This window comes from Pyrus communis, chromosome 5, assembly GCF_041283825.1.
Source record: "Pyrus communis isolate YQ-2024b chromosome 5, ASM4128382v1, whole genome shotgun sequence".
Lineage (NCBI taxonomy): Eukaryota > Viridiplantae > Streptophyta > Magnoliopsida > Rosales > Rosaceae > Pyrus > Pyrus communis.
In genome coordinates this window covers 29,734,732-29,744,835 of record NC_142569.1, presented here as the reverse complement: position 1 = coordinate 29,744,835, position 10,104 = coordinate 29,734,732, and the positions used below count along the sequence as shown (strand labels likewise).

The 10,104-nt window shown below is 40.6% G+C and overlaps 1 protein-coding gene across 1 annotated transcript; it reads left to right on the top strand.

The window, feature by feature from the left end:
• The first annotated feature begins 4,235 nt into the window (after positions 1 to 4,235).
• On the top strand, positions 4,236 to 7,340 carry LOC137724462 (arginine decarboxylase). The gene has a single exon (XM_068463202.2). The coding sequence runs from the start codon at positions 4,883 to 4,885 to the stop codon at positions 7,067 to 7,069; it is 2,187 nt and encodes a 728-aa protein (XP_068319303.2). The 5' UTR covers positions 4,236 to 4,882; the 3' UTR covers positions 7,070 to 7,340.
• Positions 7,341 to 10,104: the final 2,764 nt, after the last annotated feature.

The window sequence follows — 10,104 nt, the reverse complement described above, 5'->3', positions numbered from 1 at the left end:
CAAAATTCACCAATTTTTATCTACGCTTGCCACACCTCTCTCACAATTTCTCTATAATTCTCCCGTTAAAAGGCCCTACAAGAACGTGCCCATTTTTTTTCTAAACTAATTAATTTAATTTAGATGAAGTGAATGTGACACGCAAGAATACAAAGCAGAAGGGTCCAAGTCAAATGGTCAATCGCAAGAAATTGCGGGTAATCCACCGCTCATGGGGTTGGCCTAATTATACGGAATGGAGACAGCCAATGTCTAATCGGTCTTCATCTTTGACTCACGACTTCTTGCAAATTCAACTTTGCCATTACTCCCTGTATAGAATGGTCTCTCTATTTATTACCATGGTTTAATTAACTATTTGTTGAAGGGAAAATAATTTCAGAGAGAATGAGATAATTTATTGGAGAATTTTTTTTATTGGGGATAGACAAACCGTTAAAACAGTAGTAACCACGTATACTATTCTCAATCAACAAGGGCAAAATGTAATATGTGTTTACGTAGCTCTTGGTCAAACAACATCTTCTGTGTCTTAGGTGGTGACTACTTTATAGGAAAGGAGAGCAATGGATTAAACTATTGTGGTAGCTGAAACTGCGGACTCTCCCGCTACATTACAATACCTTACTTCTTCTACAGGAACAACTCTGATTGAATATTTATGTATTGTGAACAACACGCTTCAATCATTTATGACCATATCTTCAAACAAGTGCAAGCGCATCGACAAATATCTCTTCTATTATGGAGACCACCGGGCTGGGAGATGTTTACATTCATGCCTTTTGGAAAGAGCTGCTATAGTGCTGTGACTATTCTAGTAAATTACACAAATATCCTTAGTTCAATAGGGAGAATCAATTGCCTAATTAACTGAGGAATCAATGGTCTAACGGTTACAACACTTACACCAATTAATGGATGGACATAAGTGTCCTACAAAACTATTTTTTTTTTTTTTAACAGTGTAATTCATCTATAGGTGGCGGGTTCGATAGATAGGATTGATACATTAGGTGGCTTAATCCAAATTATTTTACCATGGTGAAATTCTATTATATTGGCTATTTGTATGGGAGTTATGGCGTATACGTCTGCTGTATATTAATTTAATGTAACAAACATTTTATACGTAATGGGTTAGAATTAGATAGGTCATCGGTCCATAATTTGATTCGCTTTAATGTAACACAAAAAAGATAAATATAATTGGGGGGTTAGGGAGGAGAATAAATCAAGAGGAACGAATGAAATTAAAATCGCAAAAATGAAAAAACTTTAAATAGTTTATAATTTTAACTTTCTTTTTTGGATTTTTCTATATAATTTTTTTCCTTCTATCTCGAGCACAAATTTATAATTAAAAATTAAAATTTAAGTGTTTACCAAACTGACTATCACTATGTACTTTTAAGGGTGCTTTTGTTTGCTTTCACTAGTCTTCACTAGACTATATTAGACTCCGTAACAGTGTAGTCCTATGTTTGTTACCCATAAGAACTAGCTTTAATTGGATTAGAAGGATTCACCTTGACTAAGTGTCTCGCTACATGTCTTAGCGAGACCTCTTGAAAAACAACGTACTGCTAAGACCATCATATAGAGAGTTACTCGTGTCCTCATTCTACTCAACTATGTCATCTCCGACGACGACTCATTCCCCTCCTCCGCCTCCTCGTTTTCCTCCTCCGACAAGTCCAAGACCCTTTCTCTGCCTTTTTTCGCCTTGTCATCAGCGGCTTTGCCAAGCCTTTGTATGTTATTGGGCAGTTCATGGGACCCAACTAGCGATCCCCGAATGGGCACCACAGTCATCTCCGTTGATGACCCAGATTCCTATGTCGCCGATAACAATAGCCTTTACTGATCAGGTGTCATCCACCATTCCTTGACCCAAGCCTTGAAGAATTTCAACGAGATTCGATTTTTCCAGATCGAGCTTTCTAGCGACGAGCTAGGCATCAACGATAATGTTTTGGTCAAGTAGAAGACCGATTTCGATTTCAACTGAATTTTGTGATTGTTTTTATTTTGTGATATGGAAGTTGTGGAATTTGGAGCTTTGATTAATTGAAATGAATGATTAGTGAGCCCAACTTAGTATAGTCTATGACACTTCAACTTAGTCTCTTAAGCTAGTCTAATCCGAAATATTCCGTTACTACAAACCCTCCCTAACAAATAATAATCCACTCCTCCAATCCAATCCAACCCAAAACAATAATTGAGTCCAATCTGACGTCTCAAATGAAACTTATAAAAGTAAAAGTTTGATTTGTAGAATGACACAAAAACCAGTGACTGTTAGTAATTTCACGAACAAAACAAGAGCCTTATCTGAAATGCATGCAAGGTCAATGTCGTCTATCTAAAATCATGCACAACGTTCAGTATCTGGTAGCTCCCCACACGATCCTTGAAAGAGATAAAGGGAATTGCGTTAATTTGGTAGTCACATGCACGCAAGCCATGGCGTTGTCGCTCCAGGAGAAGAACTCACCCAGATACCACCCCCAGTGAGCCAGTCAATATCTAATCTCTTTTATTTTAAATCTTTTAGTCCATTTGTTACATGACTTAAGAGAGTGATGTGCTTCCTCTTAACTTTTGCTGGGTTGACAGTGTTTGTTTTTCATTTTTAGCCTTTGGGTCATGCTTTTTAGCTTCCTTATCCATTTCATTTTCTTTATAACGTTGTTTACGTGTGAGATGCGCGTCACATAAATTATCTCTCGCTTTCAAGACTCTTCTTGGAGTTGTAATCTTTTTAAGATTGAGGTATTTGTCGGTTTTTCCTCTAAACTTGTATAGAGGTGCCAATTTATATGCACTGAACCATAATTTTAGCCGATTAACCCCTGAATTTTTATAATTAGCCAATTTCCCCTCTAAAATTTTATAAATAGCCAATTTTGCCCCCTAGTGTTAGATTTTAAAACTTTTATCCATCCAAATTTTCATTCTTTTTATCCCATACAATTGTTATGCGTTGTCTACGTAATCAAAATGGGTAAAAAATTAGATGAAAATTTTTAAAATCTAACGTCATGGGGGAAATTGACTATTTATAAAAGTTCAGGGGGTAATTCGCTAAAATTAAAGTTTGGAGGAAAATTGACACTCTATACAAATTTAGGGGACAAATCGACAAATACGTCTTTAAGATTTTTCTAGAAAACTAGAAAAATAGAATTTCAGTTGTTGATGAAAAGTTAATGCAACAAGTTTTGTGAAAACATTAAAGACTTCAAAGTATATTAACGTAAATTCGCTTAAAAATATATGTACTTTCACATTTTTTTTTTCGATTTAAGATTCTTTTTTACATAAATCCAATAACATAGAGAATGATATTTTATCAAATGACGAAAATAAAAAAATTTTTGTATACTTTGATGTAGATTTAATCCCTAGTATTTTTCTCCTAACAACTATCTAATCCAATCAACCAAAGCTATCGTTCAAATACAACAAAAACCAAGTGAAAATTGAAAGTGAGCAAGGAAAGTCTAGCGAATCCAGTGCATGACCTGCACGTGACACTATTTCCAGCTGAGTTAATTCTCTTTATATTTTTTTTTGGAAATGCCAAAGCCAATTAGTTAACGGAGAATCTAAATAGAAACGCGAGCGGCAACGAACTCATACACACGTGGCAGTATAATAGCCGTCCATCAAGAAAAGAACCCCCCGATCTTGCCTCGGTAAGAAAGTTCGCGCCACTTTCCTTCTAAAAATACCGCGCTCCTCTCCCACTCGCGGCGATATTTTAAAACTACCCCCACTTTCTCGCCGCGGAATAAATTGAAACCAGGAGAAGCCTCGGGGCCGCTTCGACCCAAGAGTGGGTCCAAATCATGCTACACGGCCACGCGGCAACTCGACAATGAGTCGTAAATAAAAATCTAAATCTTACGAGAAACTCAGTTGAACCACTCAAGAAACTCATTTATCAAATAATTTTTTTAATCAACGTGTTTGTTGTTTCATTAGTTATGATTTTTCTTACAATGAATTGTCAGCGGAAGTTTTTGAGGATCATCCAACGTGGTATTGAGATTGATGAAGATAAAATAATCTTCGCACATAAGCAATAAAAGTAACTTGGAATGTATTTAGAATTTTTTGAATGATTCAAAATTATTACATATTAAATTATATAGCTCATTAATTATTAAATTTAATGTGTAGTGCATTCAATATTAGGTAGGGTAGTAACGAAAAAACCCTAAAATAAAGATACTTATTGGTGGAGGGCCAAATAACCCTAATCCCTTTGATTCCCCCCTATATAAACGCCCCTGGGCTCTCATGCAAATCTCGCCCCTTAACAATTCAGGCTTCTTGAAAACCTCCGTGTAAGAAAAAAAGAAACGTCTCCAACTCAAGAATCAATTTATTTTTTCTAATTTTGCCAGCACTTTTCTCGGCCTTTCCCGGAAAATAAAATTTCCCAAATTTAGGTGCCTATTTTCCATTTTCCAATTTTCTCAGGTGCCAAACAACCCACAAAAGCCATTCCCTCGTCCTTATCCTGTGACATGCACTGCATGTTTGGGTCCGATTTCGGTGCTTAAAAACCTGTTTTCTGGGCCGCACAATTTCACCCACTTCATTCCGAAACGTTTCTCTCTCTCCCCTGAGGTTTCGGCGTGGGGATTTCAGATCTGACTGAAGGGTTTCTGGGTTCCTGACAGGTTTCCGTAGGCCCCTTTACTGCTCCGTTTGTGGGGGTAGCCGGGGCTCCGGCCTCGGCGGGTTTTAAAGCCCCCATTCATTACAAACTCACAATTCAACGATTTAAACCATAACCCCCAAGTTTCTCTAATTTTTTTTTATCTTAATCTCATTTTTTGATTGATTAATCGTCGCGGAAGAAGAGATGCCGGCCCTGGCTAGTTGCGTGGATGCTGCTGTGGCGCCTCCCGGCCACGCTTTCGCCGGGGATAGCTCTCTTCCCGCGTCGCCGTTCTCAGGCTTACCTCCGGCGACCATCACCACCGCCGCCGACAATTCCCATTGGTCCCCTTCCCTATCGTCCGACCTCTACCGAATCGATGCCTGGGGTGGGCCCTATTTCACCGTCAACTCCTCCGGCAACGTCGCCGTCCGTCCTCACGGGACGGCGACTCTGCCGCACCAGGAGATCGATCTGCTGAAGATCGTGAAGAAGGTTTCGGATTCAAAACCGGAGTGCGGACTTGGGTTGCAGCTGCCGCTCATTGTTCGCCTCCCTGATGTGCTCAAGGACCGGCTCGAGTCCCTTCAGGGCGCCTTCGATCTGGCGATCCGGTCCCACAACTACGGCTCCCACTACCAGGGCGTGTACCCGGTAAAATGCAACCAGGACCGGTTCGTCGTGGAGGACATTGTCAAGTTCGGGTCCCCGTTCCGGTTCGGACTGGAAGCCGGGTCGAAGCCGGAGCTCCTCTTGGCCATGAGCTGCTTGTGCAAAGGTAATCCCGACGCCCTTCTCATCTGCAATGGATTCAAAGACCTTGAGTACATCTCTCTGGCTCTGTTCGCCCGCAAGCTCGCCTTGAACACTGTGATTGTTCTTGAGCAAGAGGAGGAGCTCGATTTGGTTGTTGATTTGAGCCAAAAGCTCGGCGTACGACCCGTGATTGGCGTCCGGGCCAAGCTCAAGACCAAGCATTCGGGCCATTTCGGTTCGACTTCCGGCGAGAAGGGAAAGTTCGGACTCACCACCACTCAGATTTTACGCGTTGTGAAGAAGCTTGATAAGCTGGGTATGCTTGATTGCTTTCAGTTGTTGCATTTTCATATCGGGTCTCAGATCCCTTCGACGGCCCTGCTCGCTGATAGCGTATCCGAGGCGTCGCAGATATATTGCGAATTGGTCCGTCTCGGTGCCCACATGAAGGTCATAGACATTGGAGGCGGTCTGGGTATTGATTACGATGGATCCAAATCTAGTGACTCGGAGATTTCGGTCAGCTACGGCCTTGAAGAGTATGCCTCCGCCGTTGTCCGAACGGTTCGGAACGTATGTGAACGGAGGTCCGTGAAGCACCCGGTGATTTGCAGTGAAAGCGGCCGAGCCTTGGTTTCCCACCACTCGGTTCTCATATTTGAGGCTATTTCTTCCAGTGCTTGTGATGATGCTCCTTCCATGTCCGCCTTTGAGCATCAGTACTTCATTGAGGGTCTGACGGATGAAGCTCGTGCCGATTACCTGAACCTCTCCGCCGCGGCTATCAGAGGTGAGTACGAGGCTTGTTTGACGTATGCTGATCTGTTGAAACAACGGAGTGTTGAACAATTCAAAGAAGGGTCTGTCGGTATTGAGCAATTAGCCACCGTCGATAGGTTCTGTGATACGTTTTCGAAAGCAATCGGGGCATCTGACGCTGTCCGTACATACCATGTGAATCTCTCGGTATTCACTTCAATTCCAGACTTCTGGGGTATTGGGCAGATGTTCCCCATAGTCCCGATTCACCGCCTCGATCAGCGGCCGGCGGTGAGGGGAGTATTGTCAGACTTGACCTGTGACAGTGACGGGAAAATCGACAAGTTCATTGGCGGCGGGTCTAGCTTGCCGCTGCATGAGCTGGAAGGCAATGGTGGGAATAATGGCGGTGGGCAAAAGTACTATTTGGGGATGTTCCTGGGCGGGGCTTATCAGGAGGCGCTCGGAGGAGTCCACAACCTCTTCGGTGGCCCGAGCATTGTTCGGGTTTCGCAGAGCGACGGTCCCCACAGCTTCGCGGTGACGCGAGCTGTGTCAGGGCCGTCATGTGGGGACGTCCTGCGGGTGATGCAGCATGAGCCCCAGCTCATGTTTGAGACGCTGAAGCACCGCGCGGAGGAGTGCGGGCAGGGTGACGATGGGGGAATGGCCAGTGCGGCTGTGGCCACCAGCCTGGCCCGGTCCTTCCACAACATGCCGTACCTGGTGTCAGCTTCTTCTTGTAGCCTGACTGCAATGAATAACCATGGGTTCTACTATTGCAGCGAGGATGATTACGGCGACATTGTTGCTGATTCGGCGGGGGCTGCTGCTCCCGTTAGCGAGGAAGAACAGTGGTCTTATTGCTGTGCTTAAGAGTCTCAAACATCCCTTTAGGTTGATGTTGGTGTGTCTGCTGGGGGTGGTCTGTTTAAATTTTTATTTTTATTTTTATTTTTATCTTTTTTTTGGTTTAATGTTTAATGAAGAGCAAGGGACGTGATAGAGAGAGAGAGAGTCCTTTGTAATTTGTGGCAAAAAAGTAGGGGGAATGGGAGCCGAATCCGCCCTTTTGTAAATTTGGGGCCTTTTTCCCCTGTTCCTATGTTTCTTAGTAGACTTAAAATGTGTTTGGCTTTTTCAGATATTAATTGTCTTGGAACCAAATCTTTTTTTTTTGCCTTTTGTTTTCCCTTTGCATGTTACTGTGTTTTCTTACCGGTGCTACTCATGATGTTCTTGATTGCTTTAGCAAGGAAAACTAATAAAAAGTGCTTGAAAACTTTGAGTTTTAATCAAAATGATAAGAAGATGTTGTAAGTGAATAGTACCAAGAATGACTTTTTTGAATAAAAATGTCATTTTCGTTAAAAGTGAACAATACCGGTAGTGTTTTGTTAAAATTCCCTTCTTTCTTTGCATGTTAGGTCAGTTGATTAAAGTCTTGTTTTTGAACTTTTTGTATTCAAGTTCGAATTCTCTTTGCTTGCTGTAGTTTAGAATTGTTCATAGAGGAGGATTCTCTTCCTTCTTGATCTTTCTCCCATTCCCTCCTCTCCTAGTTGAACGGTTACGATTAAATTACGTCAACATCTTATATTGATTTTTTAATAAAAACAATAAAACAAAAAATAAAGTGTGAGAGGAGGGGAGGGAATGTGATAGGAATAAGAGGGGAGGGAATCCTACTCCATTGTTCACAATTATGTCTTGTTTAAAAAAGAAATTTGTGGGCAGTTTGGTTTGGGTAATGCTATGTGTTAGTGTAGGAGAATCCGGTTATGATTTTATTGGGCTAGGTTATGTAAAATCCTGTGGCTAGCTACTTGTATACCTTCACTTGTTTTTTTTTTTTTTGTCAAATGGTACATTTGTCAGATTAAATGTTAGATTAGTAAACCGATGGGGTTCGAACTTACGCTGTGATGCAAGGGCAATACTTCTCTTCATTATTGTGGTAGAGGGCCACCTGCTACACCAAGTCACTTAACTTGTATATATTTGCGCATTGTGTTATCAATTAAATCAATTACAGTTATAATTCTAGATTTCTCTTTCCTGGCAAAAACCCTAGCCTTATTCTCCCTTAACCATCCCCCTCTTCAAACACTTTTCTTAAACTTCTTCTTCCTTAAACTTCTTTTTACCGTGCCTATTCTCACCCATGGCCACTCCAATCCTAGCGTTGCTCACTTTCTCAAACTTACTGATTTCAAATACCTTAGTTGGCTTTGTCAGATGAAGCCATTCTTTTTTTTTTGTCACAATTTATTTGATTATGTGGACGGCACAATTCAGACCCTTGCCACTACTTTTCCTGATGTTGACAAAGAGCCCGTCAAGCCTAATTCAGATTTCGCTTTGTGATTTCATACTGACCAGCTGGTCGTCAGCTATTTGATTTCCATTCTTTCTAAACTTATTATTCCAACCACTATCGGCAAAACCTCTTCTCAAGCGATTTGGGAGTGTCTTCATGCACACTTTTCTCAGGCTTCTCTTGCCAATGCCACCAATATCCGACTTCATCTTTTGGTGCTTACGAAGGGCTCGTCCATCTCAAACTATCTTTAACAGGTTAAATTTATCGCTGACTCTCTGGCTGCTATCAATGGACCTATCTCTAATGCTGATTGGGTGAGTTCTGTTCTCAAAGTCCTCAGTCCTGACTACTCCATGTTTGTGACTGCTGTAATTAATTCTCCTACCTTGTTGGAATTCCTTGACCTTCGGTCCTCATGTGAGTTTAAATTTACTTGTACACCAAGGGACTTCACCTGTATATATTTGTACCTTGTGTTATCAATCAAATAAATAAATTATATTCTACAGTGTGTTCTTTACAATAAAACAATTTGGAATTATTTGGTATGGCGTTTTGTGGCGGTTGGGTTTGGTAGTGTTGAAGTGTTTGATAAAGAAAAAAGAAATGGAATGGGGTCAGTGTGTTTACAAAAGGGTTGGATAAGGAGATTCTGAGAGCATGGCTTATGGGCCCAGCTGTGTCTTTATATTCTGGATTTTTGATCGTCACACGATGCGGTACATCACGTGTTTCTATATAAATAGTAGAATATGTGTGTTACAAGGTTAATAACTTAAAAATTAAAATTTTCCACCACTTACATAAAAACACTTAGTGTACTATCCGTGTTCCCGTCACAACTAAAATTTCTTATTTTTTGGTTCAATAGTTTTCTGCCCCCCAATCATTTTGCTTGCTTCTGCCTTTTGAGATTTTTTAATATGACCGAAACACAAAATGTACACCACATGTTATTATATAAATGATGAGATATGTATATTAAAAAATTAAATTTTCCACCACTTATCTAATAACAGATAATGTACTACTCGTGTTTCGATCACAATAAAAAAAAATTTCCCTTCTACTATTCTCATCGAATAATACTGTTTAAGGTTTTTTCCAAGTACTATTACATTACTAGTCTGAAACGCTTCATCGTGATGAATCCGTTTTCAAACTAGAACGTGTCATGATGATAAATCTATTTCATGAAAGACCTCATGCATCAAATGACAATTTTATTTCAAAAAATGAAATAAAAATGGTTTTTTGACTCGAATTTAATGCACACATTCTATAGAAATTGTACTCGCTTGACCATGACCGCAATTTTGTGGGCTTATGCTGTAGGCTTGTAGCATCGAGTCTCGAGGCATGCTGTGGTCAAGATTGGCTGTGACACATGTTTTATTCAAAAGCTGGTGGTTGTGAGTCTTGTGACTTGCGAGGCACGAAAATTAAAGATGCAAGTTGGAAACTTGGGAAACTCAGCAACTGTACAATGGAAGACTAGTCACTGTTAATTAATTAAAGTTTATTTATCAACCAAAAGATGATGAAAATATTATTTAATCTTCTATCACATAAAAAAAATAATGGGCAA

What these genes read in the sequence shown, in the direction of transcription:
- LOC137724462 (XM_068463202.2), top strand. Translation starts at nt 4,883, where the DNA reads ATGCCGGCCCTGGCTAGTTGCGTGGATGCTGCTGTGGCGCCTCCCGGC.